The 27,497-nt window shown below is 38.0% G+C and overlaps 1 protein-coding gene across 3 annotated transcripts in view; it reads left to right on the top strand.

Annotated features, from left to right (window-relative positions):
* Positions 1 to 27,497, top strand: part of LOC120634864 (hemicentin-1) — a 254,924-nt gene that overhangs the window by 130,824 nt on the left and 96,603 nt on the right. For all 3 annotated transcript variants that reach the window (XM_039905705.1, XM_039905706.1, XM_039905704.1), the window contains exon 3: positions 2,278 to 2,448. In XM_039905705.1, the coding sequence (XP_039761639.1) occupies positions 2,278 to 2,448 (171 nt within the window). The remainder of the gene's footprint in view (positions 1 to 2,277; positions 2,449 to 27,497) is intronic.

Below are 27,497 nucleotides of genomic sequence, written 5' to 3'. Positions count from 1 at the left end.
GCTATAATATGAAAACAATTTCGAAAAAAAAGGAAAGTTATGATTAAAAATTATAGTCCATATATTAAGTGCAATTGTTTTTTTATTACAAAACAATAATTTTAAACCAAAATTATTCGAAATTATTTGCATGTCTGATCCGAGCGAATCAAAATTTCATCACTCGGTAAAAATATATAAAGAAGACAAAATAGTATATATGTACTTATACAAACGACTACTCAACTGTGGTACTACTACACAATACATAAGTCATATACATATTATGTATGTATTATTTTTATTCTATTTATTGCAAAACAAATGGATGGATGGTTGGTAGAAAGCGATTTCAGACGGCCAGCTGGCACAGTGGGTAGCGGCGCTGCTTTCTGAGTCCAAGGCCGCAGGTTCGAATCCCACAACTGGAAAATACTTGCGTGATAAACATGAATGTTTTTCAGTGTCTGGGTGTTTATCTATATATCATTAGGATTTATGTATATTATATTAATAAAAATATTCATCAGCCATCTAGTAGTACCCATAACGCAAGCTTCGCTTACTTTGGGGCTAGATGCTAGATGTAAGCGTTACTTCCGTCAGAAAAAGATCTAAGTTACTCCCTAGTAGCGCCTAGAGAAGTTTTACTGCAAAAACTTATGACCATCGTCCCAAGGACTCAAACGTCAGCGCCAAAAATACATAGTCCTTCGATATTACGGTGTTAAGGAGTTTAAGCAGTTTTCGCAGTTCTCCCAGTATTTTGGCTCATGCCTGATAAATGGGACGCTGCCAACGCATCAACGCAGATTCCACAACATAACCCGCCTCATAGACCACGGTATGGTCATCTCTTTTGGCCTCTTGCCATTATCCCTGAATAAACTGGAAGGTTCTAACGGTGTGGAGACTTAGTGGCCAAAGTAAGGACTATAACGCCAAAGTAAGGATATATAAAACTACTAATAACACTAGTATAAAACTACTAATGATACTATAATGACAGCCGGTGAGCGCAGTGGGCAGCGTCCCTGCTATCTGAGCCCGAGGCCGTGGGTTCGATTCCCACAGGTGGAAAATGTTTGTGTGATGAACATGGAAGTCTTTCAGTGTTTATCTATATATTATAAGTGTTTATGAGTATTACATTTATGAAAATATTCATCAGCCATCTTAGTACCCATAACGCAAGCTTCGCATACTTTCGAGCTAGATGGCGATGGGTGTATTGTCGTAAAATATATATTTAAAAAAAGCTTTGGATTTTACGAGTACGAGTACTTACCTGGACTGCAACAGAAAGCTCTTATATAAGTCTATTATGTTAAAACAAAATTATTGGCCTACAATTTTATTAAAACATAAAACATATTGAGGGATATCTCCAAGATAATCCTATAGTACAAATTTACTCTTTTTTTTCTCGTAACACTTTAGTACGCGCCAGTACTTATCGAACGATGGCAATAATGACAAGGCGCACTTGAAGCTTAAGCTCGTTAGCGTATTTTTTTTTAATATTATTAAAATGCTAATAATAAGAAGCTACAAGAGGTAAAGGGGAAGACGGAGTAACGGGGGTAATACCAGAGAGGGTGGCGCTAATAGGGGCAGGTTTTTATGAAGTAAGGGTAAAATAATTGGTTAGATATTTTAAAATGATATTCTTTATTGCAATAGTATTTTCTTCTGAAAAGAAATTTGGATAATAATTGCTTATTCGAAAGTGAATCCTCTTTATATATTATTATGTGGTTATAAATGCTAAACCCTCATATAAAGTCAAAGTCAAAAATATCTTTATTCAAGTATGCCCATAGATGGCACTTTTGATGCGTACATAAGAATTACACGGTAGTGAGATGATGCGCGATAACCATATTCGTAAACTTAAACCTAAAGCTACGAGGGTTCCAAACGCGTCCTGGTCTAAGAAGAAGCCCACAACAAACTTAGCCGGGTGTTTTTTTTTTGTTATTACCATCTCACAATGTCATTTAAAATTATAGAAGAGCAACCTGGTTAGAGCAATAATTTATACCCAAGCTTTTTTATCGTTTACGTAGTCCTTTATACTATAATAGGACTTTTCTATAAGCTTACGTTTAATACAAACTTTGAACTTTTTATATATATACCCTCATAATCCTGAGGTGACCCGTTGTGCTGATATTTTGATGATTATAAGTGCAACATTACGGATTAGGCTGAATAAATAAATTAACATTAAACTATTTTCTCCTGCCGGCGCGACTCAGTAAATCAGTACTAATTACCAATTTTCTTTGTTTACAGTTAAACCGAAATCGGTGGAAGTGATCACAAGTGACGGCACGACAATGTCTGAAGGCGGCACGTTCGGGCCACTGGCGGAACGCGCGCGGGTCAACCTTACGTGCCAGGTCGCTGGAGGCAAGCCGCAGCCCAAGGTCACCTGGTACTTCAACGGGAAGGAGAAACTCGAAGGTGAGTAATACAATTGGAATTTCAGAATTGGCTCCAACGATTTTCATGAAATTTAATATACAGGGGGTTTCGGGGGTGATAAATCGATCTAGCTAGGATTGATTTTTAGAAAATGTCATTTTATTTGTGTTTTCCAGTAATAACCGATTTGGTGCAACACAGTTGCACAGGTCAGCTAGTAATATTAAAAAAAAAATCAAACCTAACCGAAACCTTTTGATAAAAAAAACTAATATATTAAGCTAAAGAGTTGGTTCGTTTGCTTACTAGAACGCGAAAATCCCAGGAACTACTACGCCGCTTTGAAAAATTCTTTCAATGTAGGATAGCCCGTTTATCGAGGAAGACTAGGCTAGACTAGACTAGGCTATACATCGTCACGCTAAGACCAATAAGAGCATAGCACGGATGAGTAATGTTTCAAAATGAAGTTTTTTTTTTTACTTTTGAGAGCTTTCAGTGCGTGCGCTGCGTAAACGGTTGCAGTTTCAATAAAATCATGTATCACAAAGATGTTCCCCTTTAATAGTTCTAAAAAAAGTCTCGGACAGCATACATCTACCTTTTAAGATTGACTTAAACGCGGACAAAGTCACGAGTGAGTGAGTCTCTATCCCTACTAATATTATAAATGTCCATGTAAGTTTTTTTGTTACGCTTTCACGCAAAAACTACTGAACCGATCCTCATGAAACTTTGTACACATATTCTTGGAAATGTTAGAAGTAATATAGGATACTTTTTATCCCGTCATTAAGCTCGGTTCCTTTAGGAGAGCGGATGAGTGTTTGACGATTTTACACAATAACTCCGACGGATTATAACCGATTTAAATAATTATTTTTGTACTATAGAGGTTTTAATATGTTTTTAAATTTTGCCCAAACTGTGGTTGGAGATAGAGAACAGGACTCCTCAGCGGACATCAGCCTCATTTAAGGCTTAGCGACACTGAATCCTTTAATTTTTTTTAAGATCTACAACTTAATTTAATGCCACATCAAAAAACAAAATAAAAAGCAGACGAAGCCGCGGGCAACAGCTAGTTCTTTATAAACTAAACAGTATTCTTTGCATCGAAAAACATGTATTTATTTATTTCCTATTTTACATTTTGTCATTACAGCACGGCTAGCATGGGCAGGAGACAATTATATCCCTGGGGAAAGGATAAAAAATTATATTCTCCCACAGCTTTATCAAATCTTAGAGCACTGGTGCACAAGTGGAAATAATATCCAAATAATATATGTGCAATAATTAACGGTTTTTTTTTTTATTTGGTTGTTGGATGCAGGGTCGGATACAGAGGGCAGTAACCTTGAAACGGCGCGTATTGTGAGGAGGTTCCTCACCCTGCCGCCCTGACCGCCGGTTGCTTGGGCATTCAAAAGCCCCGCAAGCGGAGGGTGGATGTTTTTTTTTTTTTGTAAATTCGTAATAGTGTTTTTCATTTTATTCATAAGCATTGTTAAGAATTTAAAAAGAAAAAGAATAAATGATAGATATGACTGAACGGAAATAAAATTTCTCCTATTCCATGTTCCCGGGATTTAGGAGGTGGACATGGTAATTATATGCCTCGTTTGGGGATAAATTTTTATCTTCTTCCCGTGCTAGCTCTGCAGGATAAATTTATCCTAATGCGACAATGCAGCATGTTATATAAATTTAATAGCATGCATTTGGTATATATTTTGAAAGGCTTTCGAACGTCAAAGCGGCATTTACTTTAAAGTAAACTGTACCGAATACATAAACCAGCCCCATACCTTCTTGTTCACACAACAAGCACTCAGTATTCTGGATCTTTCCGTATAATAAACAGAAATCGAATCTGAGCTCTCTCGCGGTGAATATTTTTAAGATTTTGTTTTTTGTTCGTGTATAGAAAATAAAAACACCTGCACGGAACAGATTTAAGAACATGCAGAACCCTCATTCAGCCATTAGTATGCAGTGCATTCTGTCGAAATTTTTAAACAATAAACTACCAGTTGATATCTTGGAGATATACTTCCGTCGGAAAAAAGATCTGAATTATTCCCCAATCGCGCCTAAAGACGTTTTACTTCAAAAACGATATAAATCTCATTCATATTCACTGCACGGTTACGCAACATAGTGTAGTATATCAACTCAAACATTTCAGTGGTCAATATTCCAAAACTAATTAACTATTTTAATATTCCGCACCGAATTCACCTAAAATCCTCACTAATAGGTTAATTCCCATCAAATTTACTGGCACATTCGGAATTGCAGCGATTTGTAATTTATTGGCAGCTAGTGCATTCGATTTAGGCATTAGAAGTGACCTAGATAGCTAATGAGATAGCCCGACTATTGTTTATGTACCTTTATGCGAGGGCTAAACGTGAGCTCTCCAAATCCAAAGATTTTAGCATATTGAAACGACCTTTAACATGTAATTTTTGAAGTTATACATACTTCTTTTGGCCCGTTAGGGAAAAATGGTGAGAGTACATTTTAAATGCGCGCGCACAACGTCACAAAAAACCGACACCATGAAGTTAGCTATAGTCAACGTTTTAGTTTTTCTAAACAGGTTTCTAAAGGTTTCACATTTGACTCTCAATAATTTAAACAATACCTTTTTCTATTGTTAGTGTCGTTCACTCTACGTAGAATAAAGGGTAAGATAAATTTTTTGAAAAGTTTCTTATCTTGTTAAGCCAAATACAAGTATAACTTCTAACGCAAGTGTTGGTCGAAGGTTTTCGCGAGAAGACCATTGACTAAAGCGACGACTACGACTTATTATGCCTATATTTATACGCTTACTTTGGGGCTAGATGGCGATGTGTGTATTGTCGTAGTATATTTATTTATTTATTTAATTTCACGCGCTTGTAAGTGATGAAGCAGACTAAGATGTTAGGGGTAAGCCAGTTATAGTAAACCGCTAAAGTGTTTAGGAGTAACTAGCCGCGGCCGAAGCCTCCCACCAGAACGGACAAGAGAAAATTCTTAAATTATAAATTCCCAAATAGCCGTGCGTATAGTTCTTATAAAAGTTCAACCAACACAAAAAATCAAATATAAACAGATTTATTTTCATTTCATTCAAACAAGCAATCTTTTATTGTTCCAAACCGTACATTTTCTTCTTCTATGCTGCTTTTGCTAACAGAATCCCTAAATTCCGGCAGAATGCCGTGTATTCTGTAAAACACTGCGTTAGTCGTCGAGCTCGCCGTCGAAACATACTTGGTATGAAAAAAAGTCTTTGACAGGTTACTAATTTAAGAGTTAAGGGGTGTAAGGGGGAGGCTAGTACCAGTCAGCCTCCCAAAATGCCAACCTCACCTGCACGTGGTGCACCCTGCCGTCTAACCGACGAGGCTCTGGCGACCGACAAGTGGCGGTATAACTACTTCAAATTGGCTAGACTGAATAAATGGCACAGACCGGTGTCGGGCAGCAGCGACGCCGGTGCGATCAGTCTAGCCCTGCGATGACCAACCCGCCTGCCCAGCGTGGTCATTACCGGGCAAATCTTTGTATGAATGGAGAAAAGAAAGCCACAGCCCCTAGTCCCCGGCAGCCCCGCTATTCCTGGCTCTGGCAGCGGTTATGGTAACGGCGGGGCAAGGGGTGTCAAGAATCTCCGGAAGAGATTCCGCTGCCAAACCCGACGACTGGACCTGGCAACGTATAACGCACGCACGTTGAGGACCGATGAGAAGTTAGTCGAGCTGGAAGAAGCAGTGAGCAAGTTGCGCTGGAGTATCATGGGTTTATCTGAAATCCGTAGAGAGGGGGAGGATACGATAATCCTAAAATCCGGCAACTTGTTCTACTACCGGGAGGGCGAACAACAGTCCCAAGGTGGTGTCGGATTCATCGTCCACAAATCCCTTGTCAACAACATTGTTCGAGTCGAAAGCGTGTCGAGCAGGGTAGCGTACCTTGTACTCAGAATAACCAAACGGTATTCCCTGAAGGTTATACAGGTCTACGCACCCACAACTGCGCACTCCGACGAGGAAGTAGAGGCATTGTATGAGGATATTTCGAAAGCCATACATGCCTCGAAAACCTACTACAGTGTTGTGATGGGGGATTTCAACGCGAGGCTGGGCAAGCGAAGCGGTGCAGAGCTGAGAGTGGGGCAATTTGGATATGGGCAACGGAACGAACGGGGCCAAATGCTGGCCGACTTTATGGAGAAGGAGGGCCTCTTTATGATGAACTCCTTTTTCGAAAAGCGGCCGCACAGGAAATGGACCTGGCTGAGCCCCGATGGTTCGACGAGAAATGAGATCGACTTTATCATGTCGACCAAACGGCATATATTCAATGATGTCTCTGTGATCAACAGGGTGAAAACCGGGAGCGATCACCGTATGGTAAGAGGCACATTGAATATAAATGTAAAGCTGGAAAGGGTCAGACTGGTAAAGTCTACGCTCCGGCCTACTCGTGCTCATATCCAAAACCCCGAGAGCTTTCAACTGGAGCTGCAAAACCGGTTTGATTGCCTGGACTGCGATTCTGTGAACGATCTTAACAACAGGCTTGTGGAAACTGTCCATACGGTTGGGTCCAAGTTCTTTAAGACCCACCGTAAACATAGAACCAAAAAGTTCTCAGCCCATACACTCGGGCTTATGGAGAAGAGACAAGAAATGAGACTACAGTCTTCAAAAGATGCGTCTGAATATCGGCGTATTAATAGACAGATCTCGAAGTTGCAGACGAAAGACTTGCGACACTTTAACACTGAGAAAATTAAAGTCGCCATTGAGCGCAACAAAGGCTCGAAAGTGTTCGCAAGAGATCTGTCTATCGGACAGAGCCTGTTGACTCGCCTGAAGACTGACAATGGTAGTCTCATATCTTCTAAACCAGAGATCCTGAGTGAGGTTGAGAAATTCTATGGACAGTTATACACCTCAACACAAAAGCCTGTTGAAAGTTTGGCTAAAGACCCTAGAGCCAAATTGACCCGACACTTCACTGAAGATATCCCGGACGTCAGCCTTTACGAGATTAGTATGGCTCTCAAACAACTTAAGAACAACAAGGCACCGGGTGATGACGGAATCACAGCAGAACTCCTGAAAGCGGGTGGAAAACCGATACTTAAAGTCCTTCAGCGGTTGTTCAATTCCGTCATTCATCAGGGCACAACGCCAGAGGCATGGCACAGGAGCGTGGTTGTTCTGTTCTTCAAAAAAGGTGATAATACCTTGCTGAAGAACTACAGACCTATCTCGCTGTTGAGCCATGTCTACAAGTTGTTCTCAAGAGTCATTACGAATCGTCTCGCGAATAGGTTCGACGACTTCCAGCCTCCTGAACAAGCCGGTTTCCGAAAGGGCTTCAGTACCATAGACCACATACATACGCTGCGGCAGGTTATACAGAAGACTCAAGAGTATAACCGGCCACTTTGCTTAGCGTTTGTGGACTATGAGAAAGCCTTTGATTCGGTGGAAACCTGGGCTGTGTTAAGGTCACTGCAGAGATGCCGAATTGACTACCGGTACATCGAAGTTTTGAAGTGTTTGTACAAAAACGCCACTATGTCAGTCCGTATACAGGACCAGACTACGAAACCGATCCAACTGCAGCGAGGAGTGCGACAGGGAGATGTTATCTCCCCGAAGCTGTTTACCGCTGCGTTGGAGGACGTTTTTAAGCTTCTGGATTGGAACGGGCTTGGCATCAACATTAACGGCGAGTACATCACTCAACTTCGGTTTGCCGACGATGTAGTCATAATGGCAGAGACTCTGGAAGACCTTAATGCGATGCTCAATGACCTCAGCAGAGTTTCTCAACAGGTGGGCCTTCGTATGAACATGAGCAAGACGAAAATTATGTCTAACGCTCATGTTGCGCTCCACCCAATAATTGTTGGGAACTCTGCACTCGAAATTGTAGACGAGTATATATACCTAGGACACACGATCCAGTTAGGTAGGTCCAATTTCGAGAAAGAGGTAAACCGCCGAATCCAACTCGGATGGGCAGCGTTCGGGAAACTTCGTGACATCTTCTCGTCCAAAATCCCCCAGTGCCTGAAGACTAAAGTCTTCGAACAGTGCGTGTTGCCAGTGATGACTTACGGATCAGAGACATGGTCGCTAACTATGGGCCTCATAAGAAGGCTCAGAGTCACTCAGCGGGCGATGGAGAGAGCTATGTTAGGAGTATCTCTACGTGATCAAATCAGAAATGAGGAGATCCGTAGAAGAACTAGAGTTACCGACATAGCTCAGCGAGTTGCGAAGCTGAAGTGGCAATGGGCGGGGCACATAGCTCGGAGAACCGATGGACGTTGGGGTCTTAAGGTGCTGGAATGGCGACCCCGCACCGGTAAACGCAGCGTAGGTCGGCCCCAAACGAGGTGGACAGATGACATCAGGCGAGTAGCTGGGAGCCGTTGGAGGCAAGCGGCCCAGGACCGTGCATTGTGGAACTCCCTACAAAAGACCTATGTCCAGCAGTGGACGTCAATTGGTTGAGATGATGATGATGATGATGATTGTATCGCGAAGGATAAGAAAAGAACAAAGTATAACTCCTTTTCACATTAGGAAAACAGTACATTCTCAAATTGAATAAAAGCGAACAATATCGTAAGCAACAGAGAGTAAAATCATAATTGCTTATATCAACAACCGGAGGATTTTTATTTATACTCTTTATTTGTACACCACTCAGAAAAACGAGACAAAAAAAGAACAAACACATGAAGAATGAAGCAGGATACAAAAGGCGGCCTTATCGCTAAGTAGCGATCTCTGCCAGGCAACCTAAGGCAGGATGTTTCTTCGCTGCGTAGCCGATGAAAGCTAAGCTGTTTGTTCACAGAATAGCACTGTTTTTGTTTGACGTGCATTGCCCGGGTTCTCGACGTGAAATATAAAGTGCTCAATCTTCAAGCATTTTTCGCCGCACCCCTCCCACAGTTGTTTCGTACTTTATGCTTTACTCTAACTTATTGACAGCTCACTTTGTGGCCGTTTGCAGCTTTGAGAGGTTTCGGATGCTTTCAGCGATGCAAAACATGAATTATTTCGACAACGAGTTAAAGTAAAATAAAAGTTAGAGGATTTTAAGTAAAACATATATTATAATAATAATACAATGTAATGTTAAGTCGACCGTTATTGTTCCGACGTCTTTTCAATCTTTCAAGTCTTTGACCAACATCTTAAGAAGCTTTCGCTTGGTTGTTGGACCTAGGGTCGGATACAGAAGGCAGTAGTCCTTGAAAACGCGCGTATTGTGAGGAGGTTCCTCACTCTGGAGCCCTGACCGCCGGTTGCTTGGGCATTCAAAAGCCCCGCAAGCGGAGGGTGGGTGTTTTTTCTTATAAATTTTTAATAGTGTTTTTTTTTTCAAGCATTGTAAAAATTAAAAAAAAAATTAAAATCAACAAGTAAGTATACAAGGTGTAGTTTAGTCACTTTAAATTATGCAATGTACAATGGCATGCAATGGTCTACTTTAAATTGGACCACAATAAACAATATTTTTTGTCAAATTTATTACATGTTACAGTCTTGTTATATATGTCATATCATAGATTATCTGCAGCCTATAAAAGTCCCACTACCGAGCACAGGTCTCGTCTCCCATAGGAGAGACGGTTTTAGAGGATAAATCCACCACGCTTCTCCAATGCGAGATGGTGGGCTTTAACAATAAAGTCAAAGACAAACTTTTCTGTATTCATAAACGCACAGCAAATCAATGGCATATTGGATAGAAGCAGACGTTACTTTACAGAATTCCATGATATATTATCACTACTGCCATTAAAAATAATAATAAATAAATATACTACGACAATACACACATCGCCATCTAGATAGCTGATGAATATCTTTATGAATATAATACACAGAGATACTTATAATAATGTAAAATGTAAATTGTTGATGTTGGAAAAGAGCAACTGCGTTTCATGCCGGCTTCTTCTCGGTAGAAACTGCCTTCCAAACCGGTGGTACAAACAAACAGACTTGACGTTTCAAAATTGTTCATATTAGGCCTACTCGAAATAAATGAATTTTGAATATACAGGTAAACACCCAGACACTGAAAAACATTTGTGTTCATCGGAATGTATTGTCGTCAATGTATTTCATGATGCATCGATGACAGTTTTTATGCTTACATAGCGTAGATTACCTTACTTAATTAATCACTTTACATGCACGACTATTACAACAAGTGAGAATAACCGGGACCGACGGCTTTCCGTGCTCACCGAGGCACGGGGTTGAAACCGCCCATTTACTAACTCTGTTCAGTCATTTCCTGTTTTCCTGTTGTCAACATACTGAGCCGGGAAAAATATTTAACAGAAAAGACACAATAGTAACAGTCCAGGTCGCGCCAATAAAGGTAGGTCACCTTACCATTATTGGCGCGACCTGGACTTCGATTAAGACCTCGTGATTAATAATTAAAATAGGTAAATAATTAAAATAGGTTATTAAATATTGATTAAAAACGTAAGCTTATAGAAAACTCCTATTGTAATATTAAAGATTAATTAAACATATATAAAAAAACTTGGATATGCTCTTCATAGCTAAATATTAATTGACTATGGTGATAACAAAAAAAATCACGATGCCCGTACAATTATATAAGCATATATATATATATATGACGGCGCCTGCGCCGGCGTACGCAGTTGGCCAGAAATCTGTAAACAACACGTGCACCGCTCTCGCCACCTGGCGCATTGTTCATTATCCCCACTCACTTACTACTCAAGTCGTTTCGATCCGTATATAAGGACCGAAACTACAGTGGCGAGGCAGCCTTGCCTCTGGCGTAGCACAGCTTAGCTTATCCTAGACGCTTTGGATAATTAATTTGTGGAAAACTAATTAATTATTATTCTCAACTATAAATGTGGATTAGTAGCCACAATTTATATTTGATAACCATCTCGCATAATTCCTATCTCGATTAAAGTAGTGGTTAGTTATTATTAACTAAGTGATTATAACTTCACTTCATTTCATAGAATTACAAAGACTATTTTCCTGACCTATCCGCTTCTTTTATTTATCATGTCCGGCCCCCCTGCCGACATATATATGAACGATTCATAAGTACCCACAACAAACTTAGCCGGGTAATTTTTTTTGATATCGCCCACAGTAAAATAATAACATTGTAATAGGATTTTTATGTAAGCTTACGTTTTATATGAACTTTGAACTTATTGAGAGATATTATGAAAATTAAGCTTAATTTGCTATATCCGCAAAAAGTTTATAAAAAAAAATTATAATTTCTTCAATCCTTATACTCCTAACCAAACAGATCTTCGGCAATGTACCCTCTACGCACGTTTCTCTCCAAAACCGGAGCATCCTCAGGAGATGTTGACTTTACAATGACTAATTGACTTAATCAGTTATTCATATATCATGGATTTCTGCAAAGTAACGACTGCTTCTATCCAATTATTGAGAGACATCTCAAAGATTTTTTTCGGTAATTTGTGATTAAATAATATGCAATGTCCCTTGAATGAATTAGCTATTTTATGTAGCCTAGTTAACTGTACAGTGAGTTTATTTTTGCTTCTAGTATTTGTATTGTTTTTCTTTTTAAATTACGTTATATTATTATGAACAAATATCAAAATAACTAGATCGCAAGAAAAAACGTTGGTTACTTTAGTATCGATGCATCAAGTTACTGAACTTAATTAGGATTGGACTCTTGCTGTTGCTCTAACTACCACATAACTGTTCCTTGGGATGCTTTTAAAATAAGAAAAAACGCGGGCAAAGTCGCAGGTAAAAGCTCTTTCATAATAACTGGAAAATTGATTCAACCCTACATAATATTCGTCCATAGTAAATATCAGACGAAAAAACTATATAAAATTTGTTCCGGCTTCCAATATCAAATATCAGGAAAAATTCCGGTGTCCAATCGAATGTTCCGCCCGGTTTATTTTGAAAAAAAACGGAAATATAAAAGGACGAAATCCTACACCCATGTAACGAAATCCAAACAATATGCCAGAAATAACGATGAGTCCGTGATGTTTTCAAAATTTCTATGTGAGGCATATTTTTCTCTATTTCCTACGATGTCATCAATGCTATACAAAAATCTCTTTGCTTCTCTCTATATTCAAACAAATTATTATAATAACATAAACAAATCATTGAATCTTTGAGTGATTAACATGAATGTTTTACCTGTACTATAATTATTTATGTATATTATTAGTAAAAATATTCATCAGTCATCTTAGTACCCATGACACAAGCTACGCTTACTTTGGGGCTAGTGTATTATCGTAGTATACGTGGCTCCAAAACAAATTAATTAATTTCTTTTGTTCGAAAGTTGACGTGATCGAGACGGCTCTTTTTTATGGTTTATTATGTTCTGTACGGACGCTGAAGATATTATGATTCTTAAGTACTGATAAAAAGCTACTTCAATTTTCAAAGATATTTTTAGAAACCAGCCTTGAAAGGCAAGATTAGTTCCGAGCAACCACTAGTTTATTTATCCTTTGGCCATACTAACAACATAAGAAAATGGCTTGCAAAGATAAAAATTGTATTAAGTAAATGGCATCGTCCACAGACTAACAACCTAACCCTCCTTATCTATTCATAGAGGCAATATAAGAGATCGCTGGCGGAATTCTTATCATCTGCATAACGAATAGTACTCGTGTAATATCAAGTTCACATGAACGAAACGTTCGTCTTCATCTACGGATCTATATTTATATCATCATCATATCAACCCATTACAGGCCGAAAATGAAAATGTTTAAGGCCGAAGTCCACCACGCTGGCGCAGGGCGGATTGGTGGACTCCACACATCTTTGAGAACTTTATGTAGACCTCTCAGGCATGCAGGTTGCCTCACGATGTTTTCCTTCACCGTTGAAGAAGTGATATTTTAATTACTTAAAACACACATACTCGTAACTTAGAAAAGTGGAGGAAGGGGAGCGTGCTAGGATTCGAACTTGACCCTCCGAAAGTGGACGTGTTGAGTGGCACGAAACATTTTTTATCCACGTTTCTGATACGTACCGGCAACTGTGTTACCTGCTAGATATAAGTTGAGTTCCTTCAAGGCAAGAGTGAATAGGCTTTTTTTAGGCAAGCGTACTCCAATCTATACCTTATCGTTGCTTTCTAACGAAAAAAAAGGGTTTATAAAAAATAACAACTTCACGAGATCGATCCTTGGATTTTAGTATAGAAAAAACATGCGAACCACTAGACCAAAGGCGCAATAATAATTTAGGTACAGCAATGCGTAATTAATATCTAATAACCCAATATCCCTTCCTATAGATTCCCTCTAATCTCTAAATTGGGTTAAATTCTAATCAAATTCACTCGCGCATTCAGGATTGTACTGATTTGTAATTTATCAGACAGCTCGGTCGATGTACCTAGGCATTACTCGCGACCTAGTTAGGTAATGAGATAACTATTGTTGGCTGGTGCCAGGAATGCTTATCAGCTATTCACGTGATTCTAAACTATGTGGGCCTGGTTATTACCAGTGGCATGACGTCGGATTAGTTAAACAGTAAAGTCAAACTTAAAGCGACAGATGGTGCGCTAGATGATGCCTATTCACTCTTGAAGAAGAAGAAGAAATACTTTATTGCACACAAACGACAAAATATACATAAAATAAAGAATAAACAAAAGAACAAGGATTGTATTTATGCAAAGGCGGCCTTATTGCTGCAACAATCTCTTACAGGCAACCTCTGGCAGAAAGAAAAGCTGCAAGAGAGCGGGATAGTGAAATTATATATACATATATATTCGAAAATAAATAGACACACTACATAAACATAGATAAAAAATAAATATATATATATATATATAATTAAAGAAGATAATACAAATAATACAAATTAATGACGATTTGACTTGATTTGAAGGTACTCATATTGTAGGCACTGGGGTAAATGGAAGCTGGAATGGCATTTCAGATCCTAGCGGTGCGGATCAGAAACGAAGATGCGAAGCGCTTCGCACGCGTCGGCGGTATATCTACCAAGTACGGATGCAGGAGAGGGGGGTACCAGATCAAATAGTTCTTGAACCTTTAGAATATTAGACCTATTTGGAAGATCAGAATATAGTTGTCCCTACTCGTCCTCTTCCCTCGGGTGTCGTACGAGGTGACTAAGGGAATATGGTGGAGTACGGCCAGCAGCGTGCTCTGTGCTACAACTACCATCTTCTGCGATCACCAACCCGTCTGTCCAGCGTGGTGATTATGGGGAAACCCCCCCATTGGGATATTTAGTTCGACCGTGGCCGAACCGCCCAACCAACAAAGACGTGCCGCTAAACTATTTAGCGTTTCGGTACGATGTCGTGTAGAAACCGATTATACCTCACCATCTCGACTGCATCATCACCAGGTGAGATTTAATTTTATTTTGGGAGCATTGTAGTCATAAACGACATCGCACCGGAACACTAAATCGCGTAGCGGCACGTCTTTGGCTGTAGTGTGGTAACCAGCCACCCACCAGACCAGACCAGAGAAAATTCAGAAATAATAATTTCCGGAATTGCCTCTGCCAGGAATTGAACCCGGGAACTCCTAATTAAATTCGCAGCGCTCGCCGTTGCGCCGGGGAGGTTGTCAAAATCTATAAGTGTAATAAAAAATAAAACCATCGGGTAAGATTTCATCAATTATTACCATAAAAATAGCAATAAATAAATCTGCTTTATGAACCAGTTATTGACTCACTACAAACAGACAGACTTGACGTTACTCGATGCACGGTTAAAGTAAACAAGCCGGTTCATTATGCACGACGATCAAAATTAAATTAATTTGCGAAACTGAACTAAACAAAGTTGCAAACAACTCCGAGGACGTCACAGGCCGGTGCGGGACGAAAATTTAAAAAGTTCCCTTTATACGAGGTGTTAACTAAAATGCAGATTTCAGCAACTCTCTCTTCAAAGCTTTGACGGAAAGTTGCCTCATTGAAATGGAGTTTGGGAAGTGTTTTTATTTAAATCGGATTTTGTCAATTTTGACCGGACAAAGTCCCGCCGTGAGGGTTACATTATTTGGGAACGGTATGCGAAAGCTGCATCACTTTCAAAGCTACTTTTTTTGCTCGTCGGCCATTATGGAGGCGCTGGCGAGTAAACTAAGCTCAGCAGCATATGTAGTTAGTAAAATTAGACACTTTACCAACGTTGAAACTAGTGTTGCCCAAATTCAGTCTTGGTCTTGCAGTCTTGGTCTTGTTCTTGCGTTTTTGCAAGACCAAGACCAAGAACAAGACCGCGTATTTTTAGCAAGACCAAGACCAAGACTGACCGTGCAAGACTTGAGCAAGAACAAGACATAGCCTGCAAGACTCTTGCGTCTTGCAGCTAGGACTTAGCGCTATTTCACGGAGTAGTTAGGTGTAACAGTTCGGTGTATAGGTAGGTAGGTACGCTTAGGAATTCTATGAGACGCAAAAAACTATATCAAAGAATATGAAAAACTGGACCTATGCGCATTACGACTAATACCATAAACATAGCGAATAAAAAAATATCTATTAAAATCAAACTGAGTGCATGCATAGTTATGTTTTAACCATCGGCACTTTGATAATGCGGCATCAAAGGTTTTGTACTTACTTCTCAAAGAAATTTGCCGCTTTTCGGAAGTACATGGTTATGATACACGCGCCGGCGGCTTCTTTTGAAATCTAAAACAATCGTTGCCGCCGCGCCGAAATCATAACATTTGACACTATTCATGCAAAATAATTTCGAATTTTAAGAGTACCTACAGGTGTTCCAAAGAATAAATAAGTTTCAGATTGGTGATTTTAGATTGGTGGAGGACGCATGAGACAGAGTATCCGATTTTATCGAAAATGGCCCGTGATTTTCTCTCAATACCTGCAACTTCAGTACCTGCTGAGAGGTTATTTTCTAAAGCATCATTAGTAATTAGAAAACATAGAAATAGGTTAAGTGATGAGTCAGCCAGATGGTTACTTTGTATTAATTCTTGGTCAAAAGAATTGATATAAAGTATCATAACCTAATGATAAAGCTGTTGATTTGTGTTGTATTTTATTTTTTATTCAAATAAATGATAAATCGTAAAACTCTTTTATTAAATTTCTTATAAGTTGAGGGTTCAATCTCTTTCTAGACAGATAAGTATTGTTCTTTAAAATACAGTCAAGTTATTGTAATTAATTTGTTTTTTTACATGTTTTAGCAAATGTAAGCTTATAAATCATAAATGTTTATTAAGAAACAGTTACTTCCATGGAAAACGACATATAGGTCAGTTGATTTTTCGAATTTCTTATCAAATCTTCAGTTATTTATTAATCTGCTTGATCTTTACTATGGCTATGTTAATTCAAGCTCACAATGTTCCAATTCTAATACGTTTTTCTAAGATTTTTAAAGTAAACTTTAATAAATAGTAATAGACTAATAGGTAATTGCAAGACTTGCAAGACTCTTGCTGCAAGACCAAGACCAAGACCAAGACTGGGAGCGCAAGACCAAGACCAAGACCAAGACCAGGTGTATTGGCGCAAGACCAAGACCAAGACTGGCTAAGTCTCGTCTTGTTCTTGCATTTGGGCAACACTAGTTGAAACAGCTAGGCTTGTGCGTACTTTTATAGTGTAACTAGAAGTGCCCTGCCGCTTCGCCCGCGTAATTTTGAGGCAGCGTACTGCTTGCTACATAGTTTACACCTATAGTCATATATGAGATTTTTTCACAAACATTTTTTTATCTTACGTATTTTTTTTTTCAAGGAAAAGTTACTATATTATTTTTAAATTTTTAATACCTCCAAGAATATGTAAAAAAAAGTTTCATGAAGATCGGTTCAGTAGTTTCGATTCGGTAAAGTAGTTCACGGTTCGCGTTAAAGCGTCACAAACAAACTTACATTGATAATATTAGTAGGGATAGGGATGTACTTTTACAAGGAGTTCTTCAAAGTTATAGACACTTTGTAAAATACACAACGTGTAAATGAAAACCGAAATAATACTTCAGATGATTTTGAGGTAAATTATTTACTTTATCTGCTACTTATCTGTGAAACCGAAATGCTAATAGTTTTTTTAAAACCATTGCCATAGCTTTTACTGAAAGAAATCACATACAGCCCTAACATCACATGCAAAATCATGTGACTCTTGTCACTTTATTTAGGTACGCGTCGCGTAGCGCAGGTACTATGCGCGTGTTGGTCTTTTATCTTCAATAGGGCTGTCATAAGTAAACGGTTGCTTTGAATTGGAACAATATAAATGCTTCTTTTGATTTAATATTCTTAATATTGCTTTAAGCACCTAATAGTAGAGGTGACGGATATCGTCCGACCACATAATAAATATTGTTCTTAATTATTTTTATTAATATTTTCAGGTCCCATTGACTACCAAGCTTTTAAATATATTTCGTACGGCCTATAAAAAATAACAATTGTTCTCTATGTATGAAACGATTCGATTTGACATGTCAGCATGAATAACAAAATATTCAATCTGAAAGCATAGACGGGCTCCCAGTGTTCATCCGCGGACTGACATGTGGGGAGTATGAATTTAAAACGCTCCCAGATTCAATATGGACGCTCGATGTCCAACGATTTTGTAACTATTTTTGAACGTTATCACATTTGAAAAGACAAAAGCTTGTAAAGACCCTGGCGTGCTTAGTTGAATTGACTCAAAGATTTTTTCATCTATATCAAAGTCAAAGTTAAATATTTATCTATTTAAATAGGCACGTAGATGGCAGTTTTGATGCGAACATTATGTAAAATATGGCAGTCAGTTGATATATTTTTTACAGTATGAACTTATTCACCTTTCAAAAGTTTTTCTTAAATCGGTTAAACGTTGTATATCGTGACTCTTAATCGCATGGCGACATGTTTTTGCCGGTAGAGTCACGGCCGAAACCAGAAGAAATCGGAAATTTCAAATTTCATACCGCCGGGGAATGAACGCGGCACGTCAACTTATAAAACTACAACGCATACCACTGCGCCAGGGAGGTTTTTGAGAATGGAAATGAGACTTGCCAAGTTATTGCCTGAACTTTTAAATATTGGATAGAAGCAGCCGTTACTTTGTGTAAATCTATGATATACTAGCGTACCCAGCCCGCTTCGCCGGGCTAGATTTTGCTTTATTTTATTTAAACAATAAACATACATCATTAAATTTTTAATTTAAGTCTCATAATATATTAAATCATTTATTTCTCTCCGTATTCATTCTCTTCTATTCTCTGCTCGAGCGGGTGAAGATCATTATCTACACCCATGTACACCCAACAATAGAATATCATCATAGTAAATAAAAGCTGTATTTGACAGCTTGACAGTTCAAAAATAGGAGTGCTCCGATCGTCAGCAAACTTTACAAGATTACTCACCAGGTCAATCCGGAGATTCCCTGGAAGTTTCATTGAAATCGCTCCAGCCGTTTCGGAGTCTATACGGAACATACCCACACACTTTCTCTTTTATATATATACTCGTAGATAGATAGATTATGATAATTAAGCTTAATTTGCTATACTCCGCGAAAAGCAGGAGAATCTGTATGGTGAAATTTATAATTTCTTCAATTCTTATACTCCACACCAAACAGATCTTCGGCACTGTAACTCTAACCGGAGACCGGAGCATCCTCAAGAGAAAGTGAAAAATTAGCCAAATGTGTCGCTGTTTAAACCTCTTTTACACCTACCCCCTACCCTACCTTATCATCCCTTCCACCTCATTAATGCCTCTGAATATATTCTAAAAATATATATATTTTTAAATCATGTAAAATATAATTTTCATTAATACATAACTATAACCTAAATAAACTATTTAAAAACTAATTAAAATCTAAAACGTCCTCGAAACCACCGCAGCGAGGCACAGTTCCTAAGATGTTGGCATCTTAGGAACCCTTCTTCCCTTTGGATGGCCAAACTAATTCGTTGGCCAAGGTAACTGCCCGCTCTAGGATCACCGGTAGACTCGATAACCCTTTTCGATAATTCTTTGAAAAGGAACCTCCGGACCCCACGGTCCCAAAGTCTCTACTCCAAAAGGCACAAAAATGAAGCTGCTATCCAGGTTTTCATATTTATTTGTTTTTTAAATCATGTTATTTGGCTATCGTAAATCTTGGAGTATTAATTAATACTTTCAAATGAATCGGTTAAAAAAGTGAACATTCAATAGTTATGTAAAATGAAGCTTCAATTTTTTTTATATCTTCATTAAAATCATAAAGGAGAGGGCAGGGACGGCATCGGCGATTTAATTTACAATTTTAATTAAAACGTCTCAAGTGACTCTCATCTGAAGTGCTGAATATGCATATTATATGTTCACATAGGTACCTATTACGTACATCATATATCTTTATTGACAGAGTAAAGTCTTGGCCTCGGGGCGGCATGGCATGGGATTTACTTATTTTGCTACAATTTTATTACAGTGTTATATATTACCTAATTATAATATGGAAAAAACTATAAATTAAAACTAAAGCTATGAGAAATCGCGTTCACGTTTACGCCTTACGCCATACGCACCCAGGCCCTTAAAAGGGGTTTTATTGGTATCATATCAAAGTCTATATTTTTCTAGCTACAAAGTTAGCGCAGAAAGGAAATCTTATATCTTATAATGTGAGCGATTACTTAAACGATAAAAAAGCTTTGGGTGTGATTTGCTCTAACTTCATAGCTTAATATTAATTTACTGTGAGTTATCATGATGATAACAAAAAAAAATTTACCCGCCTAAGTTTGTTCTGGGCTCTTCCTAGACCAGGGCGCGTTTGGAACCCGCGTAGCATTAGGTTTAATCGGCGAACGAAGTTATCACCATACCCTTACATTTATGTAATAATATATGTATGAACGCTTCATAAGTGCCTGTGATAGGCCAACGTGAAAAAAGAAATTTTGAATTTGAATAATTTCTTATATTAATAGTTGAACTGTTAGTATCTTTGTCTGTGTTGAACGCGAATATCTCGAAAACTACTGGTCCGATTTGAAAAACTATTTTAGTGTTAAGTAGCCCATTTATCGAGGGAAGCTAAAGGCTGTATATAAAAACGCTAAGACCAAAAAGAGCGTAGCAGCAATGAATAGTCTTTCCTTTTGAGAGCTTCCGCTGTGTGCGCTTTGTATCACAAAGTTGTTCGCGGCAGCGTATGTCTATCTTTCAAGGTTTAATTATAAGCGGACGAAGCCGCGAGATACCGCTGGTCCCATCGGTCACTAATAAAATAGTGATCGACGCGTAGTCCCTAATATTTTACGTATATAACTATTGTTTATATTTCGTATAAAACATATCCTTAGACTGCAATTTTGCCTGGCTGTATGTAATAAATAAATAATTAATAAATAAATATACTACGATAATGCACATATCGCCATCTAGCCCCAAAGTAAGCGTAGCTTGTGGTATGGGTACTAAGATGACTGTAAAATATTTTTTATGAATTATATTCATAAATAATAATATACAGAACACCCAGACACTGAAAAACATTAATGTTCATCACACAAACATTTTCCAGTTGTGGGAATCGAACCCACGGCCTCAGAAAACAGGATCGCTGCCCACTGCGCCACTCGGCCGTCCAATGATGCAGTCTAAGATGGTAGCGGGATAACGTGTAATGCAATAATATTAAACGCGTACTCCCCCTTTTTACTGGCATCGTATCAGAACACTTAATAGTTTGATGGCACGTTTTTTAGATAAAGTGTTAGCCGAGTACACTGTTATAGCTTAGTGGTTAGAACTTCTGTGTGTCTTTCGGGGTGACTGAGTTTAATTCCGGACACGAATCTTTAAGGAACTTTTCTTTAATTTAAGGAAATATAGTATCACTTGCTTTAACGGTGAGGCAACTTGCATGGTTTAGAGTTTTCCAAAACATTGAAGGTGTGTTAAGTCCATCGATCCGCACTAGGTCAGCACGGTGGACTGACAGTCAAAATCTTTATTATTCTGGTAGGAAACGCATGACTGTAGTGAGCCAGTAATGAGTTAATAACTTGTTACTAAAAGAGTAAAATGGGGTACGATATATGGAGTATATATAGCTTCTTGGTTGTAGAAACTATTGGAAACTTCTATAATGTTATAGTATTTGTTCAGAGTAAACGCTGGTGTATTTTAATTTAGGAAAACCACCAAACCTCAGCACACAAAACTGTGTCTCATTTTGCGTCCAATTAAACATTCAAATGCAATTGTTACATTGAAGATACTTATACTGCAATATGCTATCTACACTAAGAGCCGGTGAACGATTACTACTGACTCGTAAGCTTATAGAAAAGTCCTATTTTAGTAAAAAGGACAACGTAATCGATAAAAAAGCTTGGGTGTGCATTATTGCTCTAACCACGATGTTCTTCTAATAATTATAAATGACAATGTGAGATGGTGATAACAAAAAAAAAACACCTGGCTAAGTTTGTTGTGGGCTTATTCTTAGACCAGGACGCGTTTGAAACCCTCGTAGCTATAGTTTTAAGTTTACGAATATGGTTAGCGCCATCATCTCACTACCGTGTTATTCTCATGTAATGTAGGTATTCATCACCTATGGGCGGCCCGGCCCATAGGTGATGAATACTTGCATAAAAATATTTTTGACTTTGACTTGGACTTTGACTGTTTATAAATTTGTTCATTGGTTTTTAGTCCTAATTTGATACTTGCATTAATTATGAAGCGGTGATAACCCAGGGCGGCTAGGACTTTGTCTTAATTTTCGGGGGGCAGAGTTCGAATCCCAGCTCGCATCTGTAACTTTTCTAAGTAATGTGCGTTTTAAGCAATTAAAATATCACTTGCTTCAACGGTGAAGGAAAACATCTCGAGGAACCCTGCCTGAGAGTTCTCCATACCGTTCTCATAGGTGTGTTGAGTCCACAAATCCGAACTGGGCCAGCGTGGGGATTTACGGCCTTAACCCTTCCACATTGTGGGAGGAGACTCGTGCCCTGTAGTGGGCCGGTAATGGGTTTTTATGATAATTAATAAGGTTGCCCTAACCTAATAGTGATGATCTTCGCTATGTCTCAACAATGGATTTATATACCGGGCTGTTTACAGTCAATGGCGAAAAGTCCTCGCGCGTAAGGCATTAGTTTTATTGCTAATTTCGTTTAACCTAATGCTGTAGCACTTGTTATCTTTTAATGGATTATTTATTTTAATTTTATTTGCGCAAGAGCCTCGGAAAATACTGGATTTTTCTAATTTTCAAAGTACACCATTCAGTATCCTTTTTTGTGTTCAAACATTAAACATTTCAGAGTTGTGTTGTGTTTCTGTATTAGCGCTTAGAGGTGTGTCAAGGACGCTGACTAGGCAGATTAGGTGTGATAATCAAGGCAAGCACTCCAAGCCCTATTTTGCCAAATTCTGCAACCTGCAACTTGCCCACCTAATTGGGGTTTGATAATGCGCCTGCAAGCTGTTGCTAAATTAGTAAATATCACGACAGTTTAAGCGTTAAGCTCCCAGACTATTATTAACATTGCAACAAACTGAGCTGACAAAAGTAGCGCAGCGATTCAATTACGGAATTTAATTAATTTTAATTAAACGTGGACAATGATTTCCCTTGTCGCCAACTTAGATTTAGTTTCACTGTGTTTCCTTATTGAACGCCTTGGTCGGACAGCGGTGCGAACTTGACTCGGAGCTAGAAGGGAAATAGGTTATATGTGGTACGTGGTAATTTACATATATTATCGAACTACATGAATATAATATATTAATTATTTATAAATTAGAAAACAAACTGACTTAAACATACGCCCAGGAACTTTAAAGAAAAAAAAAAATGCTACTTTGGGTTACATTATTGTTGATTTTTGGAGTTTACTCCTTAAGAATCGATTTTCATATATAAGGCACCCGGTATTAGAAAAATGCGAGAAATAAAATCTACTAATGAATGACCTCGTTACGTCTTCGCCTTGCGACGTTGCATGCCCGGCAACTGTGATGCGCGAACATGCAACGTCGCTTTCTTTTAATTAACTTATTTTTCCTATTTAAGTTACCAAGGAAAACAATATAAATATACATTAAACACATAAATATATGGGACAGAGTAAGATAGAAAACATTATATTTTTTTTTTCCTATTCTTGGTACCATGGAAACTAAATAATAAATATTACATTTATACTAATAGTTCTGATACTCTACATCCACCTCAATCTCCCGTAGGCTACTTTTAAGAAGTTACACTCCCGCCGTGTGTGAATAAATTGCACAGGATTTTTAATTTACCCTTTCATATGGTATAATAGTAATCTTTATTTAGCTAAATAATTTTTTTTTGTGTATGTTTCGACAATCGTACTTAAGGAGTAAACTCCAGTCGTGCGTCGGAGCTGACACACACATTTTTGATAACAGCTGGACCGATTTCGATAAAATTTAAATGGGACCACCTGGAATGTATGCCTGGATCAGGGCTTTTAAACGATTAATGTATTTAGTAATTAGTGTTAACCATGTACACAACGATTTGGTTTTTGTTACGAAATTAGGGTAAAAGTTACCTCGCTCGCTCTATCACATAATTCGGAACAAAACTCCCGAACGCCCAAAACCCATGCGTTCAGAAAACTTAACTTTAACACTGTAAGATCAGAGACACACTAGATATTCTCCTCACGCAACAGCAATATGCATGTTGGGTCGTGTAATTGAGTTGCGGACCGCGAGCTTTGTCCCAAGATTCCGCTCCTAATAGAAGATTGAGACTCCGACTCAAGTTGCGAGAGAGACCAAACTTGTAATAGGTAACGGATAGTTGGAGATTGGCGTCCAGTCCAAACAGTGAGATGTAGCGACTTACTAATATTAAAAATGAAATAGGTGGTTTGTTCTTTTGTTATTTTTCACGCTGGCGATAAACAAACCTAGCTATTAATATTATTAATATGCTAGTATGTATGTTTGTTTATCATTTACACATACACTTTATAAGATGGAATATTTGAACTTTAAGTTAAGTGATCGCGGTTTCGAATACATTTTTAAATTTGAAATTATTTTGTTTAACTTAATCCGTTTTTTAATAAAGTTTTAATAAACAGTTCAATATTTCCCGTGACGGCTTACACATTATTTAAGTAAGCGTAGCTCAGTGTTATGGGTGCTAAGATGACTGACGAAAATGTTTTTATGAATAATATACATACATACATATAATATACAGATAAACACCCCATTGCTGCTTGGCGATAGAGATTAGTATCATGGTAGTACTTCTCCGGACGAGCTATGTCACAAAAAACTACTACTATTACATCTTGCTATCCGCTTATCACTTGCACCACACTTCAAGCGGGTAGTTCAGCAGATTTTAGCCGTGTTGACGGAAACTTGGCGCGAAGTTGTCTTAGCCGACTCACGGTTATTATTACACTGCCAGTCCCGCTGCACTATTAACGCAGACTAATGAAAAAACTTAGACGGACACTCTCTGTAAACTTTCTTTCAAGAGCCGAAATAGTGGCCTGTAGAAAACCTTGCCCGATTATGTAGTGACTGCAGTATCACTGAATAAATACAAAAATAGATTGGAAAAACATCAGAAGGACCAAAAACATAAGAAATGATACAGGCGTGTTAGCGAAAGCTGCTTAGTCTATTATTAATAAAATTCAAAGTCAAAGTCAAAAATATCTTTATTCATGTAGGCGCACTTTTGATGCGTACATGAGAATTACATGGTAGTGAGATTATGGCGATAACCATATTCGTAAAATTAAAACTAAAGCTACGCGTACGAGGGTTCCAAACGCGTCCTGTGTCAGCACAAAAGTTAACTATGATTTGTATGACGTCGAAAGAGCGCCATCTAGGGACCAGAGATCGCCATCACTTACCATCAGGTGTGATTGCAGTCAAGGGCTCGTCTATAAACATAGAAAAAGAGATGGCACTCTTTCGACTCCATACAAATCATTGTTAACTTTTACGCGATCGAATAGATGAAAAATCTTCCACTCAGCTCTCTGGCCTAAGAAGAAGCACACAACAAACTTAGCTGGGTATAACAAACTTAGCCGGGTAATAAATGAAATGAAATGAAATTTTATATATTTGCCCACAAAATTGCTTACAATTGTATACAAAAATATTTACAACAAAAAAAATAAAATTTTATCAGAAAGCATGTGGACAAATAGGTTTCCGCGCCGGGGCTGTGGCGCCGGTTTTCAGGGGGGGGGGACCCTGTGTGGTAAAAATAATATCGCTTGCATACAGTGTGCGACCAAGGCCTCCCTGGTGCTGTAAGATGACCGGATGATAATTATAGAACTTGGTCTGGTCTGGAGGCTTTGGCCGTGGCTTACAACACGCGCATCTTATTGGAACGTTACTTACAACACGCGACATCTTATTGGAACGTTACTTACAACACGCGACATCTTATTAGAACGTGACAATTCGCGACATAGTACTTGAACGCTTAATCGTTTGGTGGTTCTTGCGTTTCATTTGTTGTTCATAATTTGGACGGCCGATTGGCGCAGTGGGCATCGACCCTGCTTTCTGAGCCAAGGCCGTGGGTTCGATTCCCACAACTGGACAATATTTGTGTGATGAACATGAATGTTTTTCAGTGTCTGGGTGTTTATCTATAAATTATAAGTATTTATGTATATTATTCATATTATTATTCATCAGTCATCTTAGTACCCATAACACAAGCTATGTTTACTTTGGGGCTGGGTGGCGATGTGTGTATTGTCGTAGTATTATATTATTATTATTATATTTTACCGGGGAGTATAAAAACCGTACCGTATGTTACCATATGTTACCTATGTTATGTGTATTTTCATTCGTTAGCGATAACTAGACATTTCACGGTTCAATTGCTATTTACTTTCGTACCATCTATATTTATCCTAGTCTGTGACTATTAATAAGAACTTTGTAAATTAGAATGTGAAATTCAGTCCGAAACTGCGTCCCAATTTGTAAGTTTCGTTATGAATAAAAAGCGTGACTGTAGCGCTGCATGTTGCATATTACAATGAGGTCTCACAACTTTCTAACAGCTTCCGTATTGTTTTAATAGCAATTTAAATAACGTTACAAAATAAATATTATTATTTAAATATATATTTTTTTTTTTATTTATTAGGTTTACTTACAAACACTTACACTAATATAACCGTTTTTAAAATTTTAACTATTCTATTTAAGTGTAATGTTTTCTTAAAAGTAAACACAGCATATGAAAATATATAATAACACCATATCATGAAAAGAAAAGGTATCGTGAATGAGAATATAATAAAGAAATACATCACATACTAAAAAAATAAATCAAGGAAACAGCAAATAAGGGTCAATTGGTCCATGATGAAAATATCTTATCTCTGAACTTATACAACGAGTCAGAGTAAATATCAAATTCAGTGCTAATGTGGTTTAGGGTCTTACATAATCTTGGAACAGGGGAATTGGCACCAAGAACAATTGTACGCAACGGGGGAGAGAGTGGAGTTATAGGTTTACGGGGATAATAAACAGGTATTATGATATTAAATAATTTATTTTCAAAAAACATTGCAATTAATACAATATTATCTGTGTCCAGTTTCCCAAAAACTCCATTAAGAAAACTTCGTGACATCTTTTCTTCCAAAATATCTCAGTGTCTAAAGACCAATCAATGTCTTCGAGTGCGTGTTGCCAGTCGCTAACTATGGGTCTCATAAAAAGGCTTAGAATCTCTCAGCGGGCGATGGATAGAGCTATGCTCGGAGTATTTAAAAAAAAAATTCTAAACTCAACATTCATAAAAAAAAAGATTAACACATAAGCTACTATTTGCTTCGAAGGAATCCATGGTTCTCGAGCAAGTTGTATGAAAATCTGATTTCACGGGAACACACTACAGTAATAGTTCACCGTAACTAACTTCCTCAAATTATAGTTACGA

This window comes from Pararge aegeria, chromosome 25 (assembly GCF_905163445.1).
Source record: "Pararge aegeria chromosome 25, ilParAegt1.1, whole genome shotgun sequence".
NCBI lineage: Eukaryota > Metazoa > Arthropoda > Insecta > Lepidoptera > Nymphalidae > Pararge > Pararge aegeria.
Note: the sequence above shows the minus strand (reverse complement) of the source record. Positions and strands in the feature narration are given on the sequence as shown.